At 38.8% G+C, this 23,446-nt stretch overlaps 1 protein-coding gene across 2 annotated transcripts in view; it reads left to right on the top strand.

Annotated features, from left to right (window-relative positions):
- Positions 1 to 23,446, top strand: part of LOC118017883 (tomoregulin-1) — a 90,235-nt gene that overhangs the window by 18,659 nt on the left and 48,130 nt on the right. For both annotated transcript variants that reach the window (XM_035016199.1, XM_035016200.1), the window contains exons 2-4: positions 12,850 to 12,959; positions 18,950 to 19,079; positions 22,658 to 22,684. In XM_035016199.1, coding sequence (XP_034872090.1) covers positions 12,850 to 12,959; positions 18,950 to 19,079; positions 22,658 to 22,684 — 267 coding nt within the window. The remainder of the gene's footprint in view (positions 1 to 12,849; positions 12,960 to 18,949; positions 19,080 to 22,657; positions 22,685 to 23,446) is intronic.

Raw genomic sequence — 23,446 nt, 5'->3', positions numbered from 1 at the left:
ATCTTATGGTTTTGGGTGCAATTGTAAATGGGATCGACTCCTTAATTTCTCTTTCTTCTGTCTTGTTTTTGGTGTATAGGAATGCCACTGACTTCTGTGCACTGATTTTATATCCTGCCACTTGACTGAATTCCTGTATGAGTTCTAGCAGTTTTGGAGTGGAGTCTTTTGGGTTTTCCACATAAAGTATCATATCATCTGCAAAGATTGAGAGTTTGACTTCTTCTTTGCTGATTTGGATGCCTTTTATTTCTTTTTGTTGTCTGATTGCTGTGGCTAGGACTTCTAATACTATGTTGAATGGCAGTGGTGATAGTGGACAACCCTGCCGCGTTCCTGACCTTAGGGGGAAAGCTCTCAGTTTTTGCCCATTGAGAATGATATTCGCTGTAGGTTTTTCATAGATGGCTTTTATGATATTGAGGTATGTACCCTCGATCCCTATACTCTGAAGAGTTTTGATCAAGAAAGGATGCTGTACTTTGTGAAATGCTTTTTCTGCATCTATTGAGAGGATCATATGATTCTTGTTCTTTCTTTTGTTAATGTATCACATTGATTGATTTGCAGATGTTGAACCAACCTTGCAGCCCAGGGATAAATCCCACTTGGTCGTGGTGAATAATCCTTTTAATGTACTGTTGGATCCTATTGGCTAGTATTTTGGTGAGAATTTTTGCATCCATGTTCATCAGGGATATTGGTCTGTAGTTCTCCTTTTTAATGGGGTCTTTGTCTGGTTTTGGGATCAAGGTAATGGTGGCCTCATAAAACGAGTTTGGAAGTTTTCCTTCCATTTCTATTCTTTGGAACAGTTTCAGAAGAATAGGTATTGATTCTGCTTTAAATGTTTGGTAGAATTCCCCTGGGAAGCCATCTGGCCCTGGGCTTTTGTTTTTTGGGAGATTTTTGATGACTGCTTCAGTTTCCTTAGTGGTTATAGGTCTGTTCAGGTTTTCTGTTTCTTCCTGGTTCAGTTTTGGTAGTTGATACATCTCTAGGAATGCATCCATTTCTTCCAGGTTATCTAATTTGCTGGCATAGAGTTGCTCATAATACGTTCTTATAATTGTATTTCTCTGGTGTTGGTTGTGATCTCTCCTCTTTCATTCATGATTTTGTTGATTTGGGTCATTTCTCTTTTCTTTTTGGTAAGTCTGGCCAGGGGTTTATCAATCTTGTTAATTCTTTCAAAGAACCAGCTCCTGGTTTTGTTGATCTGTTCTACTGTTCTTTTAGTTTCTATATCATTGATTTCTGCTCTGATCTTTATTATTTCTCTTCTCCTGCTGGGTTTAGGCTTTATTTTCTGTTCTTTCTCCAGCTCCTTTAGGTGTAGGGTTAGGTTGTGTACTTGAGACCTTTCTTGTTTCTTGAGAAAGGCTTGTAATGCTATATACTTTCCTCTTAGGACTGCCTTTGCTGCATCCCAAAGATTTTGAATAGTTGTGTTTTCATTTTCATGGTTTCCATGAATTTTTTAAATTCTTCTTTAATTTCCTGGTTGACCCATTCATTCTTTAGTAGGATGCTCTTTAGCCTCCATGTATTTGAATTCTTTCCGACTTTCCTCTTGTGATTGAGTTCTAGTTTCAAAGCATGGTCTGAAAATAAGCAGGGAATGATCCCAATCTTTTGGTACCGGTTGAGACCTGATTTATGACCTAGGATATGATCGATTCTGGAGAATGTTCCATGGGCACTAGAGAAGAATGTGTATTCCGTTGCTTTGGGATGGAATGTTCTGAATATATCTGTGAAGTCCATTTGGTCCAGTGTGTCATTTAAAGTCTTTATTTCCTTGTTGATCTTTTGCTTAGACGATCTGTCCATTTCAGTGAGGGGGGTGTTAAAGTCCCCCACTATTATTGTATTGTTGTCGATGTGTTTCTTTGCTTTTGTTATTAGTTGCCTTATATAATTGGCTGCTCCCATGTTAGGGGCATAGATATTTACAATTGTTAGATCTTCTTGTTGGATAGACCCTTTAAGTAGGATATAGTGTCCTTCCTCATCTCTTATTACAGTGTTTTGTTTAAAATTTTATTTGTCTGATATAAGGATTGCCACCCCAGCTTTCTTTTGGTGTCCATTAGCATGGTAAATGGTTTTCCAGCCCCTCCCTTTAAATCTGGGGGTGTCTTTGGGTCTAAAATGAGTCTCTTGCAGACAGCATATTGATGGGTCTTGTTTTTTAATCCAATCTGATAGCCTGTGTCTTTTGATTTGGGCATTTAGCCCAATAACACTCAGGGTAATTATTGAAAGATAGGAATCTAGTGCCATTGTATTGCCTGTAAGGTGACTGTTACCATATATTGTCTGTGTTCCTTTCTGGTCTATGTTACTTTTAGGCTCTCTCTTTGCTTAGAGGACCCCTATCAAGATTTCTTGTAGGGCTGGTTTCGTGTTTGCAAATTCCTTTAGTTTTTGTTTGTCCTGGAAGCTTTTTATCTCTCCTTCTATTTTCAGTGACAGCCTAGCTGGATATAGTATTCTTGGCTGCATATTTTTCTCTTTTAGTGCTCTGAATATATCCTGCCAGTCCTTTCTGGCCTGCCAGGTCTCTGTGGATAGGTCTGTTGCCAATCTAATGTTTCTACCATTGTAGGTTACAGATCTCTTCTCCCGAGCTGCTTTCAGGATTTTCTCTTTGTTTCTGAGATTCATAAGTTTTACTATTAGATGTTGGGGTGTTGACCTATTTTTATTGATTTTGAGGGGTTCTCTGTGCCTCCTGGATTTTGATGCCTGTTTCCTTCCCCAAATTAGGGAAGTTCTCTGCTATAATTTGCCCCATTATACCTTCTGCCCCTCTCTTTCTTCTTCTTCTGGGATCTCAGTTATTCTAATGTTGTTTTGTCTTATGGTATCGCCAAAACATCGAATTCTGCCCTTGTGATCCAGTAGTTGTTTATCTCTCTTTTTCTCAGCTTCTTTATTTTCCATCATTTGGTCTTCTATATCACTGATTCTCTCTTCTGCCTCATTTATCCTAGCAGTTAGTGCCCCCATATTTGATTGCACCTCATTAATAGCCTTTTTGATTTCTACTTGGTTAGATTTTAGTTCTTTTACTTCTCCAGATAGGGTTTCTCTAATAACTTCCATGCTTTTTTCAAGCCCAGCTAGTATCTTTAAAGTGATGATTCTGAACTCTAGATCTGACATCGTACTAATGTCCATATTGAGTAGGTCCCTGGCAGTCGGTACTACCTCTTGTTCTTTTTGTTGAGGTGATTTTTTCCGTCTTGTCATTTTGTCCAGAGGAGAATAGATTAATGAGAGAAGAAAATGCTAACAGGGTAACAACGTTCCCAGAAAATATACTCTAAACAAATCAGAAAAGACCTGAAGCAGTGGGAAAAGAAAGGGAAAGAGAGAAAAAAGAAAAAAAAAAAAAAAGAAAAAGATAAAAGATAAAAACAAAAACAGAAAAAAACAAAAAAACCCATAATGTGATCAAATATGATCAGGCTGGTATATAGATCAGTGCCACACACTAGATTTTGGGTGTATTTTTATCTGTTAGAAGAAAGTGCCTCCCAAAATTTTAAAGAAAGAAAAACTTATATATGTACAAAAATAAGGGTTGATATGATGAAGGGATGGAATATGACTGTAAAGATGGAAATTATAAAAAATTTTATAAAAGGAATTGATAAGAGGTTGTTTGAAAAAAGAAAGAAGAGGATTTAAAAAAAAAAAGGAAAAAAAAGGGAGAGAATGTGATCAGGCAGGGGAGTAGGAAAAAAACCATACACTAGAGATTTAGGGTATATTTTAATCTGTTAGAAGAAACTATCTCAAAATTTTAAAGAGAGAACAACTTATATATATATATGCCAAAAATATGGGTAACTACTATGAAGGGATAGAATATGACTCTAAAAATGAAAAATAAAAATGAAAAATAATTTTTTTTTAAAAGAAGGTATTGGTAAGATGTTGGTTGAAAAAGGGAAAAAGAAAAATTCAAAAAAAGACAGTTAAAAAAAAAACCTTAACTTTGAAAGACTACAGAATCATGGTAAAAAAGCCATGAATTCTATGTGCATTATTCCCCTAGTGTTGGAGTTCTGCCGTTCTCATTGATCGGTAAACTTGGTCTTGGCTGGCTGTTCTCGCTGATCTTCTGGGGGAGGGGCCTCTTGCCGTGGTTTCCAAAAGTCTTTGCCGGAGGCGGAATTGCCCCGCCCTTGCCCGGTCCAGGCTAAGTAATCTGCTCGGGTTTGCTCTCAGGAGCTTTTGTTCCCTGCAAGCTTTCCGTACAGCTTTGGAGGCCGAGAGTGAAAATGGCGGCCTCCCAATCTCCGCCTTGGAGGAGCCGAGAACTAGGGCCCCGCTCCTCAGTGCGCCCCCAGAGAAAAGCTGTCAGTCACTCCCATCTCCCTGGTCTCCGGCCGCACTCCGTGCTCACCCGGCCTGTGACCATGCATTTCTATCTCTGGCACCCGACCCCGTGTGGAGTCTCCAAACCCAGCAGATCCCTGTGGTGTGCTCCCATGCCGCTCCTCCCGGGGGAAAAAGGTGAGTCTCCCTGGATCTGCCGCTTGTTGGGTCCCTGCTGGAGGAGTAGTGGCCCGACTGTGCCGCGGATCACGGTTTATGGCCACCCCGAGCTGAGAGCCCGCGCCTCGGCTCCGTCTCTGCAGCCGGCTTCCCCGCTCCGATCCCTGGGAGCTCTGCCGCACTCAGGCGCCCCCGGTCTTTCTGTGACCCCGAGGGTCCTGAGACCACACTGTCCCACAAGGGTTCCACCCCCCACTTAGCCACCGGAGTGACGTCCCTCAGCCGAGCCGACTTCTAAAAGTTCCGATTTTGTGCCCCGCGGTTCTATCACTTGCCAGAAGTGGCCGACAGAGGCCCCTCCTCCACTGTCTATCCTCCCGAATATCGCCTCGGATTCACTTCTCCGCACGTCCTACCTTCCAGAAAGTGGTTGCTTTTCTGTTCAGAGAGTTGTTGCTCTTCTTTTCTTCGATCTCCTGTTGAGTTTGTAGGTGTTCAGAATGGTTTGACCCCTATCCAGCTGAATTCCTGAGAGGAGACGAAATCCAGGTCTCCTACTCCTCCGCCATCTTGCTCTGCCCCCTTAATCTGTTTGATTTTTACCCTGAAATGTATTTGCAGTGATTTGTTTCATTAGAAGTGTCCCTTAGATTGATCTGGAGAAAGTAAATTGTTGTTGTATACCTACTTTTTCTGGGAACTGTTGCTTTTTTAGTACATATCTAATCATTACAATATCTAGGGAAGGTAAGGTGTAATTATTCTAGAAGGTGAAGAACTAGCATGTGAACCTGCCCTTGTCCACCCTCAAACTAATAATGCTTTGTTCATTATATAGCAAACTGTCTTTGGGATTGTGTTTGAAATCATATTTTTTTCCCTGTTAAAGATAACCAGTATAGAAACTTGAAAAGAGGAAAAAATCATCATCCATTGTTCAACTGGTGTAAACACAGTCCCTTTACCATTTTGGTTTTTTTCTGGCTGGGTTTTCCTATATGTGTTTTTTATACATAATCTTAGTGCATGTGTATAGTTTTGTTCTCTGCTTTTTCACTTGACAATAATAAGCATATTTCTATATCACCCCATATTATATACAACCTTTTAAATAGCTCTACCGTATTCCTTGGCTGTACCACACCATTTTGTGGTGTGGGATATTTGAAATATTTAAATATTTCAAATATTTCTGCTGTTCTCAGTGTAGAGATTGGGGTCCTGTCCTGACAGGATTGGTGTGTTTTTCTAAAAAAGGGAAGGTTTTCCCGAATACTGTGAGCATCTAGACATGTGTATAAACCCATTGAAATGAGATTATTCTTAAGAACTAAGAACAAGGTAAAGAGTTTGAACATGTCCTATGGGGAGTCAATAAGGAATCAACTAAAGATGAACTAAAGATTCCCACATGTTGATAAGTACTTCACATTCATTATAGGACTTTCCCCCTGTAGTGCTCTGAGGACTGGAAATGGCAGATGAGATGGCTTTAATATTAAACCGTTGGGGAAAAGCAGGTTTGAAGACTCGAAGTGGTGCAAGTGGATGAGAATGCTGAGAGAGACGAAGCAAAATGAGATGACACAGTGGGATGGCTGAGGGCAGAACATTTTTATACATAGTAGGAGCCCTCTTGTCTTGGTGCCTTAAGATTCTTGTAGTTAGTTGGTTAATCAAGAAAGTTATTTAAAGGGGAGAGTCACAAAAATAATTTATAAATGCATGTAGCATTTTATTTGAACTTAAAAACATAAATATATAGATTTATTAAACACTATTTTTGTTTAAAAACATTTTTTTTTATTTTTAGGGAGAGAGCAGGGGTGGGGGTGCGGGAGAAGGAGAGAGACTCTTAAGTAGGCTGCATGCCCAGCATGGAGCTCAATCCCACAACCCTAAGATCATGACCTGAGCCAAAATCAAGTGTCAGACGCTTAACCGACTGAGCCACCCAGTCACCCCTATTAAACACTATTTTGAAAGAGGGCCCAGAATTTTTCTTTGAGAGTAGTTGGAATTTCCTCTTTCTTGAATAAGCATACATTGGTTACAAATCCCAGTTTTAATCTCTTTAAAAAGGAACGTAAAGACTTGTGGATGCAGAATTCTAGATTTTTCTCTTGCCTGTGCAAGAGAAAGCAGCTTACCTTAAGTCTTTCCATAGCATTCAATTTTGTTTTCATAACAGTTTATTTTCATTCTTATGAAATGTTGAAACCATGTAATTCCAATAACAAATACATGGTCTGGATGTAGCACAAGAGCAACTCCCCTGCTTGGAGCTATAGTCCTGATGAGTGTTCTAGAGAGTGGCCTGGTAGCCTTGGAGATTCACTGTGCCATGGGCATTGGTTAGTATGTTTTACAGAGAATAGCATACTTTGATTTCCCTGGAGAGTTGGTTAAGTTGGAGATAAGTTCTCTAAGGGCGCTGTGGACATGGACTGAGAAGTAAGAGAAGGAAAAGGAGTGACTAAATGAGAAGTGATCAGAGATTTGGGGGGATAATCAAGATTATTAGATTGGAAGGGGAGGCCAGGAGTATCAGCTTCTGTAGAAAGGTCAATAAAAGAGTTGGAAGGCTAAGAAAAAAGTTATGGAATCTTTAAAAGAGGAGGTTCTGTTGACCTTTGATAGAATTTTGATAGGAAGGGGGAGGAAGCCAGGCTCGCTACAGGTTGAGGCATTATTAAAGGAGGGGCACTCACTCTGAGCCAGGACTTGACATAAATTTGGATATAATATATTTGGATCCCTCTATTGAAATGAAAAATAGCCATGGTAATGTGCAGAGATCTTGGAGATTGCTGTTTATTTGACTCATTTTCTTTATAGTGATTATGTTAGAGAATTAAATGTAAAGCTTGAGTCAAGGCTTTGGTCATCTTTGGTAGTGGTTCTCAGCAGAGGGTGATTTTACTCCCCAGTGGACATTTGGTAATGTCTGGAGACATTTTTGGTTGTTACAGCTGGGATAGTCCCGCTGACATCTAGTGGATAGAGGCCAGAGATGTTGCTAAACATCCTCCAGTGAACTGGATAGCCCTGTGATACGCATCAAAGAATTACCTAACTCAGGATGTCAGTAGTGTTGAGGTTGAGAAGCCCTGAATTCTATTGTAACATCTTGCAAAGTTTTTTCACTTTTGGCTCTCCACTGGTGTTAGCTGTCTCATAAGATTCCCCAGACTACCTTCTGTTTAATGGAGGGGTGGTAGAAAAGTCATACCGTTCTGGAGGGCTAAGGGAGTCTCATTTTGAACTATAGCCCGAACCTAGTTAGTCCTGCTGAAAGTTAGGGATTTGGGCAGCTCAAGTTCACAGTGTGTAGGGTTCCTTCCTCTAGTGTTTATTGTTTCCCAGCTTTGAGATCTTAATGAACATGGAGACAAGTTTTACATTTAGAAAATTGTGTGATGGGCACATTTGCAACCAGAGCAAAATATTTTTGTTTTGAGCCACTGTTCTAAGTGCTTCTTTGTGTAAAATATTTCTGTTTGGAGAATTGATTTTTGAGGGCCTTAGTATGACTCATCTATTTTGCTGAGTTTCCATTTTGGGTTCAGGAAGGCAGCTGTGTAATTATCGTCATCATTGACAGGTAGTAGAGTGCCCTCTTGATACCTGGTACTGTATTGAATACTTGAAAAGAAATAACATTCAGAAGATGATCCCAAAATAGAATTCCTTTTGTACTGAGTTTGAGCTAAGGCATTGGTTTTCAAATTTGTCAGAGAAGTAAGAATACCAGGAAGTCATGATGCTCTTGATAAATGTATCATGTGAATGGTGATGTAGCACCTAAATTTTTGTGCAATCAGTATGTCAGGTTTGTGTTTTACTACACATATCAGTGACCTGACCAATAGTGGCTTAAATGATAAGGGCTTTATTTATTTATGTGTTTATTTCCTATAACAGTGAGTCTGAATGGGTGATATCCAGGGTAGGCATGATGATTCTCTAATTTTTCTCGCTTTCCATACTCTTGCTCTTGTCCTTCTGGTCTACCATCTTTAGCCTATAGCTGTCATCTTTGTGCATGTAAGATAGCCACCACAACCTTAGGCAAGAGTTTTACTCTCCAGGCAGGACAGAGAGTGGAAGAATGAAGGAGGAAGGGACAGTGCTTACGTATGAACTGTGGTACATTGCAAAGGGGTCTGGGAAATACAGATTATTTAGCTGAGCAGCTTCCTTCCCTGAATAAAACTGGGATTCTCTTACGAAGTAAGAATAGATCCAGGATAGGCAATTAGCTGTGACTACCACAGTAACAAAATAATTTAAAATGTACATTCATGAGCTTGTGTTCTCATAAAACACTTTTCCTGTAATAATCTTTACTTATTTGTGGAACATTAGTTTTGTTGATAATTAGCAAGGAAGTAATCTCAGATATTGAAGGTTTAAGAAATATGTGACAAAAACTCTTAAAATGAGAAAATTCTTTCCATTGACTTTTTTCCCTTGCAAATGAGAAAATGAAATTCTTATTTGATTTTTTTTTAAAAGATTTTATTTATTTATTTGAGAGAGAGCACATGAGAGGGAGGAGGGTCAGAGGGAGAAGCAGACTCCCTGCCGAGCAGGGAGCCCGATGCGGGACTCGATCCAGGGACTCCAGGATCATGACCTGAGCCGAAGGCAGTCCCTTAACCAACTGAGTCACCCAGGCGCCCTCTTATATGATTTTAATGAAGGTACACTCTAGGCCATCAGTTTTCATAAGGAGCATGGTTAGGGAACCACTGATAATTAATATTTATGTGTACTATTTATCTACTTGTGTCTCTACTTTCACTTAAATTATTTTTCCAGATAAGAACATTCTCTTTCAGTATTATATGTTGTGGGCAATTAAAACATTCTTTACTTTTATTTATTTTTATTTTTATTTTTAAAGATTTTATTTGGGAGGGAGAGAGAGTACGTCTGCACCTGTACATGAGTGGGGGTCAGGGGGGAGAGGAACAGAGGGAGAGGGAGAAGTAGACTCTCCACTGAGCAGGGAAGCCCCATGTGGGGCTCAGTCCTAGGACCCCAAGATCATGACTTGAGCTGAAGACAGACACTTAACTCACTGAGCCACCCAGGTGCCCCTAAAACATTCTTTACTTTTAAATGTTGTTTTTAAATTCTGTATGTTAGTGTTTTTAATCCTATATCAGTTTTATAATCAGCCAAAAAGTCTTACTAATTTTTCCAAGTCCGTGTAAGTCTTGCCATCTTTGATACTGCATCCTCTGCTTCAAATCCATTTTTATCTCCTACTTCTTGAAATTCCTAGAGCAATCATAGCCTGTACAACAGCATTTTCTCCTTATAGACTATATTGAATTCATCACTAATTGTTCCATATGTTAGCAAGATCATAGGCTCCCTGTTATATATTTTTCTGTGTGTCCCAATTTCTTAGCATAGAATTAGATATATAGTAGATACTTGTTTCCTGATCAACTAAATAATCACATTTAACACATTAATACACATGAAAATAGCATGAATTTAATAATAGGATAGGCATAAAATAAAACATGACTAATAACCAGTGTAATCAGAATTTCATGACTTTTACCCTTACATTAATGTAGGACCTCTAGCTCCCCCAAATTGCCCCCACCCAAGTTTATTCTTGGAGTCACCAAAGGGTGTTTCATGTGGGCTCACTAATGTATTCTGGCCACTGCCACATAGCACGTCTTTTTCTTCCTGCCATGTTGCAGCCCCTCCATAACAGGTGTATCTCTGTGCCTGATTATCTCCTTGGCCTTGTGCTGTCCGGCCAGGTGTAATGCTGATGCTGGGGCTGTTGAGGTATCCCAGCCTCTTTTCTCTCCTGCTGTTATATATTGTTATGTGGACATCAAAGCAGAGCTCTTTAATCTTGTTGCTTCAAAGCTTTCAGTGAAAGCTGTTATTTAGTTTCTCACTGTAGCTCTTCTGTTATGATGAGCTCTTGGGGCTGGGCTGGGGGAGCAGTCCAAGTGATAGACACCAACCTGTGCATGTGACCACTCCTCCTGTTCAAGCTTTGTTTATTGCGCCAAGCTTTTCTGCCTCTCTCTAGTAAGGATGATTATTGTCCCAAAATGTTTCTTAGTCTAACCACATGCAAACAGATGCTTTGAATAACTCTCAGTCTCCAGAGATGTGTGAATCTTGGTGGCAGGGATGTTTTAGGTTCTAGACTGCAGCCCCGTTGTACTTTAAAAATACAGTAGGTGAAACAGACCTCAAAGAATCTCAAGCCCAAGTCATAAAAGTCAGAGCAACTCAGAGCATGATCTTGGCCCACAAATAGAATAAAAACATTACTTATTCTTGTTTTATATGTCTGATTGAATTGGAACCCAGTGTGAACTTTAAGCCTACAAAGAAGAGGAGAAATGCACTAAATTTTATTTCTTGAATTGTACATTTGTTTTTATTTCTATGACCCCTAAAATTGGCTAAACCTGTAGTTGAACAAAGATATTATGCACTCTTATTCTCTTCTCCAGAGCAGTTCTTTATTAATATTTAGTTAATCTTCCTTGAGTTTCAAGATGTGCATACATTAGACAGTAGTTGGAACTGGACCTTGTGCAAGTTCCTAGTAGGAATGTGGGCAGATAGAAAAAAAAAAAAAAAAGGAAACCCCATGCTTAGGATTGAGCCTCAGGTGCTAATGCAACTCGTCAAGGGGGAGAAGGATGAGTAAGCAAAAATTGGGAGATATGGGGATCCAAGAGCATAGAGCCTCCATAGCCAAATAGCCAAGGTGAAAGGAATTAAAAGATGATCATCTGTGCCTGAAATAGCTGGAAACAGAACAACAAAATAGCTCTAATAGTTTCCTGTTAAGTTTCAGCTCATGTCTTTTTTTTTTTTTTAAACACCTGAGTTTCATTTAAGGAAAAGAAAAATTTTGTAACCTATAGTTACACAGATGTATACTTGACCCAGTGCAGTTCTTGGTTGAGAGTGGTTATTCAGATAAATACTGTTAACTCACTGGGATTTAGGTACTTGACTGCTGGTTTCTTGGAAGTTCAGCTAGGAGTAGGAGACCCAAGACACCATTGTAGAGCAGTGAGAACAGGTAGGGCAGAGAGAGGCAAAGAAATGTCACCAGGACAGATGTCACTAGATACAGAACCTTCTTGACTCAGTCCGGTCGGTCCCGCTTTGAAATCTGGAACTAGAAAACAACCAGGGATGGGAGGTTGCTGGAGAAATATTCCCTGAGATCTGTTTGCCAAGACCTCATCATGACCCAGAGCTGCAGGAGACCTTGTGCCCTTCCCAGAGTCCCTCAGCTACTGAGCGACAGTCAGAAGCTAACTTAGGCCTTCCTGTTCCCAGACTCATTTGTTCACCCCTACAATGGGCTGGGTTTTTAAAACAATCAATTTGTTTCTTGTTTGCTATTGTTGCTGTCATTTTATTGTTTATTGTTCATTGTTATATCTCTCATTCCCAATAGGGAGGATGTAAAAATTGCTTTTAGTGGTTTTCACTCAATTCTATGTGATTCTAGAAAGCTTAATTTGATAGCAAGACCGATGGTCTTGGAGCAGGAATGAAATGACCGCAGAATGATGGTATTGTTGATTGCTCTGCTTCCTGTGGTAGAGTAGAATTAAATCAGTCATTTAAAAATTTTAAGAGTAAGATTTTTAATCTTTTTTATTCTGTGTACATTAATGCTCCATATATATCTATTGTATGAAATTCTGGTTTACTTTATAATTCTTTTGTAATTAAAATAGTTTGTCTAGAGTGAATTATGATAATCTGAAATTTATTTGGGTATCAAAAGAATTAAGATTTCTTTTAATTACTCTTATTTGTTCTCCTTAAAAGTAACTTAATCCCTAGAAAAATAATCTAAGGGAGTACCTGGCTGGCTCAGCCAGTAGAGCACATGACTCTTGATCTGGGGTCATGAGTTCGAACCACATGTTGGATGTAGAGAATATTTTTTTAAAAATCTGTAAAAAAACCCCCCAAAAAACAAAATCTAAGATACCAAGACAATAGTAAGAAGACTGTCTTAAGCTCTTGGCAGGCCAAATAGAAAAATTCTGTAGATTTACCTTTGGGAATTCTGTGAAATCCTGAAATTTTGAGTTTTATTTTGGTTTGGGTTACATTAGGTATACTATTATGCAAGATTCTCCTTGAGGAATTCTGAACATTTTGTGTCCTATGGGACTTGATTTTTGTGTGTTATGTCTATTACTATACTTGTGAATGTGGTGATCAACACATTTTAAGGTATTTTTTCTTTTATATATGTACATTTGGGTACAAAAAGACATTTGAAACATTTTTCCCCTTCTTTTTCAGAATTAAATGTGAGGGAGTCTGATGTAAGAGTTTGTGATGAATCGTCATGTAAATATGGAGGAGTCTGTAAAGAAGATGGGGACAGTTTGAAATGTGCATGTCAATTTCAGGTGAGGAAACCAAACCTATTTTGAAAAATTTTTACATTTTTAAAATTTTATCATTCTACATTCTTCAAATTGAAAAGCTTAAAATACCTTGAACCCCAAAAGAAGTTGGGTTCAGAGCCCACTGATTTTTCTGTTGTCAGATGAAGTACTATTATTTGTACTTTCCATGCTTCTTTCCTTGAGTTAAGAGGACAGACTGGCAATAATAGGTATGAAGATGCTTTGAAAAAATATTAAGGTTCTATTCAAATATAAGTTCTAATTGTCACTGAAAGGAAATGAATCTCTTATTTAAGATGTTGACATTTTGGGGCACCTGGGTGGCTCAGTCGATTAAACGACTGCCTTCAGCTCAGGTCATGATCCCAGCATCCTGGGATCGAGCGCTGTATCGGGCTCCCTGCTCAGTGGGGAACCTGCTTCTCCCTCTCCCTCTCCTGCTCCCTCTGCTGTATGCTCTCTCTCTCTCTCTCTGTCAAATAAATGGAAGGGAAGAGCATAACATAAAGAAGTTGAATCACTATGTTGTACACCTGAAACTAATGTAACATTGTGGGTCAACTATACTTAAAAAAAAAAATTAACGGATCAGAAAAAAGACTACAAAGAAGAAAAGGGGAAAAAAGCCAACTTGGTGGGGAGGGGCAGAGGGGGAGAGAGAGAATCTCAAGCAGACTCCCCACAGAGCATGTGTGGAGCCTGACGTGGGGCTCTCCATCCCACGACCCTGAGATCATGCCCTGAGCTGAGATCATGACCTGAGCTGAAACCAAGAGTCAGACGCTCAACCGACTGCGCCACCCAGACACCCCTCTAGTTTTGATTTCTTGGCTGAGTTTTCCTGACTTTTCGTTCATTACAAGCATATTTTCCTTGAGCATAGATACTATTACTGCTTTAAAATTTGCTCATTTCAGCATCTGGGATATCTCAGGGATGATCTCTTTTGATTTTTCATTTGAGAATGGATAGTGTTTCCTTTTTCTTTGTATTAGAGTAATTTTGAATTTATTATATGCATTGTGAATATGTTTTAGTGTTTGAATTCTGTTATGTTCTCCTGACGAATATTGTCACTTTCTAAACATTTAAGTTGGCTGAACTCAAACTGCAGACTCTCTTCCCTGTTGTGGGAAACAACACAAATATTACTTCATTATTTTTAATCTTATCTGCACTACTTAGAGTCTGCCCCATGAGTATTTTGAGAGTTAACTAGAAATTTGGTCTGAATTTATATACAGAATCTGGGAGTCCCTTCTGACTCTCTCCTTTCTGGCTTTTGCTTTCTCTTTTTAGTGGCTCTGGTTGCCCTGAACTCTATCCTTTGGTGTTTAAGCCAGAAAGATTGTAGGTTTCTTTTTTTTTTTTTTTTAAAGATTTTATTTATTTATTTGACAGAGAGAGACACAGAGACAGAGGGAGTCGGGGAGGGAGAAGCAGGCTTCCTGCGGAGCAGGGAGCCCGATGCGGGGCTCGATCCCAGGACCCTGGGATCATGACCTGAGCCGAAGGCAGACACTTAACGACTGAGCCACCCAGGTGCCGCAAGATTGTAGGTTTCTTACTGGTGTTTTAGTCACCCCTGTATTGGGAAGACTGAAGCTGTTCCCTCTTCCAACTGTCTTAAATTTCTTTAGGCTAAATTCCTCAATGTGGAATTGTTGAGCAGTGGGATCCTCATGTGCAGATAACATTCTCAACAGTAGCAGTATACCTGACTGCTTGTTTCCCCTTGGCCTTTTGGTGGTGGATTTTGTCAATCCTTATAAATCTGTAAGGCAAAAAAATTTTTTTTTAAATTTTCATTTGATTATTAGAAGTTGAAAATGTGCCATATATTTATTGACCATTTTTTTTTGGTGAATCAATATTTCATATTCTTTGCCCATTTTTTGGAGTATTTTCTTTTTCCCTTGTGTTGATTTGTAGACATATTTATGTATGTATGAATGTGCATATACTATATATAGTACACTATTTGAGTACTTATATATTGCTTATGCTGAGCATTATATCCATTAACAGTTCTAAATATGTGTATGTATATATGTATGTATATTATGAGTTAAAGAGCCTAGGGCGCCTGGGTGGCTCAGTTGGTTAAGCAACTGCCTTCGGCTCAGGTCATGATCCTGGAGTCCCAGGATCGAGTCCCGCATCGGGCTCCCTGCTCAGCGGGGAGTCTGCTTCTCCCTCTGACCCTACCCCCTCTCATGTGCTCTCTCTCTCCTCTCATCCTCTCTCTCAAATAAATAAAATCTTTAAAAAAAAAAAAAAGCCTATAAAATCATAGGGTCATACATAATATAACTCTATAACTCATAAATTGTCATGAGAACCTGTGATGTAGGTACTCTTTTTATGTTTTTTAAAAGAGTAATATATGCCCATGTTAAACAACTTGAACATTATATAAGAAGATCTATAATGTAATGAAAAAATGTCTTCCTTTCACTCCAGACTACCAATTGCTCATCTCAGAGGCAACATCTGTTACTTGTATTTCCTTCTAGAAATATTGTGTGTTATATAAGTGTATGTGGTTGACCCTTGAACAACACAGGCTTAAATTGTGTGGGTCCACTTATACATGGATTTTTTACAGTACAGTACTGTAAATATATTTTCTCTTTTATATGATTTTCTTAATAGCGTGTTCTTTTCTCTAGCCTACTTTATTGTAAAAATACAATATATAATACATGTAACATACCAAATATATGTTAATTGACTATGTTATTGGTAAGGCTTCTTGTCAGCAGCAGGTTATTAGTAGTTAAGATTTGGGGGAGTCCAGTTATGCATGGATTTTTGACTGTGTGGGGGTTTGGCACCCCTAACCCCCATGTTTAAGGGTCGATCATAGGTGTTTTAATTTCTCTTTTAAGTACTAAGTCACTCAGTAGTATTTACCTTAGAGAGCGTTGCTTTTTAGTTTATACAGATTACAAAAATGTTAAAGTAGTCTAGCACCATTTTTATTTTGTTTATAATTTTTGATGTAAATAAATTTTAAATTTTCATATATTTATTTTTATCTTTATGATTTTGCTTTTCATTAATTTTCCCTGCAACTCTAAGATTATAAAGAAATAGCCTTTTTGACCTTTTTAATGTATTTGGACAGCTAGAAAACCCTCTCATGATCTCTGTCAATCCCTTGCATTCTTATCTGGTGGCAAAGCAGGAAAGAGAAATAAAAGTTAGGGGTTGAGATCACTACACGTTTATCCAGTGCTTGCTTTGTGCTCAGTGCTAGATGCTGAGGATATAAAGATGTTTGAAGACAAGTTGCTTTCCCTATAGGAGCAAACTGCCTAAGGGCTTACAGCATGATTTGATCCTGCTGCTGAATGAACCTTCCTTTGACTACTCTGCCTTCTTATAATTTATAAATCTGTTCAAGTTAGACTTAGGTTATTGCCAGTTGAAGAAAAATCACCTCATATGTCAATTAAACACTGCTCTGCTGGGCACTTTAGCAGTATCTTTCAATTCATTTAAAAAACTTGCTTATGATTCAGCATGCTTTTAGTGTTAATATGAGCTTTCTGGTATATAATTTAAACACATTTTAACAGATAATAACAGGATTTTAAATAAAGTCTAAAATTGTTTTTTTCAGTCTGCTAATAAGAGCTATTATTAAACAAAGCAACTTTTATTTTGTACTGAGAAAAATGATCAGAATTGCATCTTTCCATTAAAACATGGGTTATGGGGATAGTGCATTCGGTTAAGCGTCTGACTCTTGGTTTTGGCTGAGGTCATTATCTCAGGGTCGTGAGATTGAGCCTCATGTTTTGCTCCGTACTCAGCGCGGAGTCTCCTTAAGACGCTCTCCCTCTTCTTCTGCTGTTCCCGCTTGTGCTCTCTCTCTCTCTTTCTCTCAAATAAATAAATCTTTAAAAAACCAAACCAAAATGAAACAAAAATCTTGGGTTATGTACGAAGAGGAGGACCTATGACTTTTCCCTTATTTTTTTTCTTCCTCTTTGTTCTTCTCCCTGGAGTTCCCTGGATTATGTCTTTTTTCCGAATTTATCAGTGTCTCTTCTTGCTAGGTGTGATGCCCTCTTATAAGATCTTTGTATTAGGGTTCTTCAGAGAAATAGAACCAATAGGAAATTATTTATATTTATATACATATATATATATATAGAGAGAGAGAGAGAATATGAGGGGAAAAGGGAGAGTGTTTATATTATAAGGGATTGGTTTGCTTGATTATGGAGGGTGAAAAGTCCCATGATCTGCTGTTTGCAACCTGGAGGTCCAGGAAAACTGGTAGTGTGGTTCCAGTCCAAGTCTGAAGGCCTCAGAACCCAGAGAAAACCCATGTCCCAAATCAGGCAGGGAGAGCCATTCCCCTTTCCTCCACTTTTTCCTCTACTTAGGCCCTCAGTGGATTGGATGATCCCACCGACATTGGGGAGAGCACTTACTCAGTCCATTGATTCAAACGGAAATTCATCCAGAAACAGCCTCAAAAAATATCCAGAAATAATGTTGAATCTGGGGTCCAGTCAGGTTGGCACATAAAAACGGCCATCACAACCTTGTTGTTATTTTCTTATTTATTGTATTCAGCATAGTTCCTGACACACAGTAGGTACACAATAAATGTTTGCATGGATGTGGCTCCAGAGTTGTACACTTTACACCTTTCTAAACTATTTTGGATCACATTCTTCCAGGTAAATAGAAGGTATAGGGGGGATTTCTTTCCTCCAGCAAGGATGGCAGTATGGGGGCAGCAGACCTCAGGTAGAGCCAAGATCTTAGGTTAGAGTCAGTGCCCACGTCAGAAGTCGCATGTTGTTAAAATTGCCCAAATCCTTTCATGTGCCCATAGCGTAGTGAGAGGCTCCTAAGAGAGACCCCTGGACACAGACTGACCGAGGAACAGTGGGTCTGCTTCTTCCATCTCATGCTCACTCCTAGGTATGTGCTTGTTAGGTTGAATTTGGGGACATTGCCTGCACTCTTGTAAGCCCCCTGCTCACTACCACTGAGTGACACAGAGTGAAACCCTGCTGAATAACTAGTGGGTAGTGGGTTGAGTATACACTTGTGAGAAATTGCAGGTTTCCTACTTATTAGCTATGACTCTGGGCAACTACTTAAGACTTAGAAATGGTGAGAGCATAGCAAAACCAGCTAATATTTATTGAGAATTTAGTATAACCAGATATAAATGCTAAAGACGGATTTCTCTTATTTAGTCCTCGCAGCAACTTTATTAGGTAGTTGGCTGTTATAATTACCATTTTACAGGTGAGGAAAATGGCGATGATACTAGTCCATAGTCACATGGATAGTGGTGGACTCGGAGATCATGTATTTCTTTGTGTTTCCTATAGTGTTTACCTTGGGACTTCGCATTCTAGACGTATTAAATGAATGGCTTTTAATAATAATAAAATGACATTATATAATTAGTGCTTCTTAGCTTATTACAAACATTGCCAAGAATTTCCCTCTTATCTCACTGGGATCTTTATAGCAAGCAAATGAAGTAGGTAGCATGGGATTTCCATTTTCATTTTTATGGATAGTTGATAGTTATTTTCGTTATAAATGTGAAAAAAGGTGTGAGAAAGTGGTATAACTCTTTTTTTATTTTAATTTTTATTTATTTATTTTTTAAAAGATTTTATTTATTTATTTGACAGAGAGAGACACAGCGAGAGAGGGAACACAAGCAGGGGGAGTGGGAGAGGGAGAAGCAGGCTTCCCGCTGAGCAGGGAGCCAGATATGGGTCTCGATCCAGGACCCTGGAATCATGACCTGAGCTAGCTGAAGGGATATGCTTAACGACTGAGCCACCTAGGTGCTCCATAACTCTTTTTTTTTCAAACCAAATAAAAGAGCAAACTATTCTGTAGAAGTATGTCACAATACTATGGTGTTACATTCATGAATATGAAGTAAACTATTAATATTCATGCCTAGTTTTGAGAATTTACTTTTGTTTCTTTTGCAGTGTCATACAAATTACATTCCTGTCTGTGGATCAAATGGGGACACTTATCAAAATGAATGCTTTCTCAGAAGGGCTGCTTGTAAACACCAGAAAGAGATAACAGTAGTAGCAAGAGGACCATGCTACTCCGGTATGTGCGGTATTTTTCTGAATAAACATTAGAAATGATTCCACCATGGTTTCTAAAAGGAAATTTCCAGTCAGGGGTATATTCCCAGAACTGCTGTATGGATCCAGTTGTGTGGGGGTGTGGGGGAGCTCTTCTTTGTCTGCATTTCATGTTGTTGCTTTTTAACCCCAGATGGTCTAATACCACGTTACTTCTCTTACATTGTTAATTTCCGTGGGGACTTTGCATATCTTTTTGCCTTATGGTTTAAATATTAGACAGAACAAGATTTGGCATGGGAAATGATATGGGATCTGTTTTGTTGATTTTTATTTTCTTGGCACAGGGGAAGGGTGGAGAATATCCATAGAAAGCCATTAGTGGCTTCCCAGGATGTGTCTCTTTCCAAGCTTGTCTCTTTTTATATCTTCTCTCTTCTGTCTGCCAGTCCTTGTCACCTATCTTCCTCCAGTTTTTTGTATTTACTTCCTTCTCTTTTCCTTCCTGAATAGGTAGTGGTTAATTTTGAAAGGCACTGATGTAAGTTTCTTACTTGCGTTTGTATTTGGGGGCAGGGATGCAGGTGAAGTGTTGTAATTAGAATTAATGTATGAAGATTAGCAGTAAAGGTGTAGACAATTTTTTTTTTTTTTAAGATTTTATTTATTTGACAGAGACACAGCGAGAGAGGGAACACAAGCAGGGGGAGTGGGAGAGGGAGAAGCAGGCTCCCCGCCGAGCAGGGAGCCCAATGTGGGGCTTGATCCCAGGACCCTGAGGATCATGACCTGAGCCAAAGGCAGACGCTTAACGACTGAGCCACCCAGGCGCCCCAAGGTGTAGACACTTCTTATGATACAGTGTATTTCTTTTCTTTCCCTATATGTTATAGTGCCTGTGTTCAGAATTTTTACTGGGGCTCCATTACATAAGCATGAATGATCCATTGTCCATGTGGTTGATCTCAAACTCCAGGTCCACTAATACCACATGACTGAAAGCCCCCACTCTAAATTACATGGTTGGTCCTTGTGGTGTGGCCAGCCTTCACCCTAGGACTATTGAGTGTGGCCAACCCCACTTTAGGATCTGATGTGGTCAGTACCCTCCCTAAATACGACACTTCTATCAGGTATGGTATAGATTACCTTCCAGAAGCTGAGGGCAAAGACTGGACCTGTCTTTGGGAGGGACAAATTCTTTTCCCTACACCAAATAATTAGGTGCTTGGTGAAATGATTGTGTTGTTAGGCCAATAGATTATCATTTGTTGTGATTCTTGTGTATTTCTCTAAGTACTTTGTATTTCACAGACTTGGTTTAGAAACTAAAAAAGAATATAGAACTCTTTATAATCCCAAATTAGAAGCGGGGTGTTAAATTGGAAAGAGCACTGCACAGGTTAAAAGACCGGATGTTAAGTCCAGCTCTTATTTACTATATGACCTTGGACAAAAGGTCATATAGTAACTACTTATCCCCTCTGAGCCCCAGTTACTTAAACTGTTAAATGGATATCATCTCTTGGGATTGTTAAATGAGGATTGAATCAGCTAAGCTGTGAGGTGCTATATTGATCTTGTTAGTTGCTCGGTGGGCTGGTGTTGTTCATCTCATTTGGTCTTTTTATTGGTCCTGGCCCCTGTGCTAGAGATAACATTCTCTTTTGTTTACTTGAAAACTCCTTTCTTATGCTTTCAGGTTGAGCTTTAGCCTTTTATCCTCTGAAATTTTTCTTCCGTGGCATCTCCTGGCTGAGTTTGTTCACACTTTGTGCATGTCTCTCTGTATATATCCTACTGTATTTCATTTCTCTGACACATGTGTCTCCTGCTACAGCAGTTGCTTTTCAACAGGAAAGCAATATGCCCTGCCTGGGGAGGTGCATCATAGTCCCAGGGTTGGGGTGGAGTTGTGTGGACGGTGGAAGGCATGTGTGCAGTGAAAATATAATCTACAAGAAGAATGCAGTCTCATTATCAAAGGCGTCACAATATTTAGTTTTTTTTAGAATTTTAAAGGACACTAAAGGAAGGTATGAGGTATTATATTTATTAAAATTGGACATGGGTTGTAAACAGGTTGGGAGTGAGTATCTCATGCACTGGGGCTTTCTTATTTATCAGTTTATTCCTAGCATTTATCGTGTTGCCTAGCACCTAATATGTACCCAGTCAATGTGTGTAAAATAGAAGGAAAAAGGGAGTGTTTTCCTAAGAAAAGTTGGGTCATAAAACAATTTTAAATGGAGTTCCCTTCTTTCTTGTCTTTCTTCTGCTCTTTTACTCTTTCTTTTCCTTCTTACTTACTCAGATGTAATTATTTATGACTGATTAATCAGATTTGAACACAATTTAAGACTATAAAATCCCATGAAGATTTTGCAGTGGATATTACAAAAAAATATGTATTTTTCCAGTTCCTTCTGTTTCTATCATGTTTTGGGAATTCAATTATTGTCTGAAGGAGATTAAAGGGAAGAGAGTGATGAAGAGCTGGAGTGGGTTCCTGAGGATGTGTCTGGCCCCCCCGCCCAAAAGTACAGGATAAAGTGTGTCAAGTTCTTCACTTGCCATCTCTGCTTTTTTACTATACCATGCTGATGATACTAGCATTACCCTCTTGGTAACATGCTCTGCACCATATGTTGGCCTTTTTAGGATTTATGAAATAAATATTTCATATTAATTATATTTTAGGCTGACTTCTTGCTGGTAATATTGAGGGAGGCTCTTTAATTTCATTAGTAATGAGTGTCTGACCTATACCTTGGTGAGAGTCCTTCTGGTTAGGTTTCCTAGAGGAAGCTAATTTTATCAGTAATATGAAAACCTCAGCTCTGAAGTTCTTTCCTTTTAAGCCTTGAGGCTTTTTCTTACCTTTTGGCTTTTGGCCTTTATCCACAGATTTCATTAAGATTTTTGGAGCAAGACCCAAAGCTCTTTTCCTCCCTTTCTAATAAAAGCAGCTTATTCATTATTCCTCTCAAGCTTTAACAAAATTAAAAAATTTTTTTTTTTACCTTTTAAGTGAGTTAATTAAAATTATTTTTATATAGCCATTTACTTTACAGTATTTATTGGCCTTTACTCTGTACAAGGCACCTGCATATTTCCTGAATGGGCTACAAAAGATGTATGAGGTAGATGATTGTGTGTCCAAGGAATTTCTGTTTGGAGAAAGACATGGAATAGGTATATAAGAATAGTTTAGTTTAGTTCCATATCAAAAAAATAAGAAAAAGGCTACATGAGAATTGCTATCACAGTTTGATTTTTTAAAAATATTTATTTATTTATTTGAGAGAGAGAGAGAGCCCAAACACTTGTGCGAGTGGGGGGGGGGGGGGGGAGGCAAAGGCGGTGGGAGAGAGAGAGAGAATCTTAAGCAGACTCCCTGATGAGCATGGTGCCCAGTGCAGGGCTCGATCTCACAACCCTGAGATCATGACCTGAGCTGAAACCAAGAGTCAGAGGCTCAACTGACTGAGTCACTCAGGCGCCCCATCACAGTTTGATTTTTGATAGGAAAGTTTACCATTGGATAAGATGAAATTTCCAGCAAAGATATTTCTATTCACTATTTGTTTTTCTTCTCAGATAATGGCTCTGGATCTGGAGAAGGAGGTAAGTTTCAAGTACCCCTTAAAGGACATTTGTTTTCTGTCATTTTCTGTTCTTAACAGCTTTATTGAGGTAAAATTCACATACTGTACAGTTTACTCATCTAAAGTGTACAATATGGTGGCTTTTGGTATAGTCATAGAGTTGTGCATTTATCACCACAATCAACTTCAGAACATTTTCATTACTCCAGAAAGAAACTCTTAGCCATCACTCCCAACCGTAGGCACTTTGTTTCATGCAGTTATTTTTTGCTAAAGTTTTGTTGACACACAAAGCGGAAATGTTGTAGCTTCTGTTAAATTGAGATTGCATCAAAGTGCCTTCTCCTTGGGATCATCCCCACAAGTGATTTTGGGTTGGACCAGAATATTGGTAAATCTCTCATCCCTTGCTTACAAATTTTTGCTCGTGAGGAATTTTCAAGGTGCAAGGTTATAAAACTCTGGAGCAAGTTGTGCATGGGAAAGAGAAGGCTTGCAGAACAACTGTAGTGGAATCTATGTTTTAAATTTTATTTTACAGACATATAAATTACTTCTGTTTACAGTAATTTCTGGTAATAGCATTTAGCAAGAGTTTACTCTAATTGTCAGAATTAAGAATGACTAATTTATTTCAAGTCTAATGAAGCTGTACTTAGTGTCTACGGTATGCAAAGTAATGCTGGAGGTACTGTGGGGATCTACTCAAAGAAAACTTACTCCAGTAATATTCACACTTAAATGAAAATTACAGTCATGATCCTTTCGATACTATCTGAAA

This window comes from Mirounga leonina, unplaced genomic scaffold (genome assembly GCF_011800145.1).
Source record: "Mirounga leonina isolate KUSES-001 unplaced genomic scaffold, KU_Mleo_1.0 Mir_170, whole genome shotgun sequence".
NCBI lineage: Eukaryota > Metazoa > Chordata > Mammalia > Carnivora > Phocidae > Mirounga > Mirounga leonina.
The sequence above is the reverse complement of the archived record's forward strand: the minus strand, read 5'-3'. Positions and strand labels throughout refer to the sequence as shown.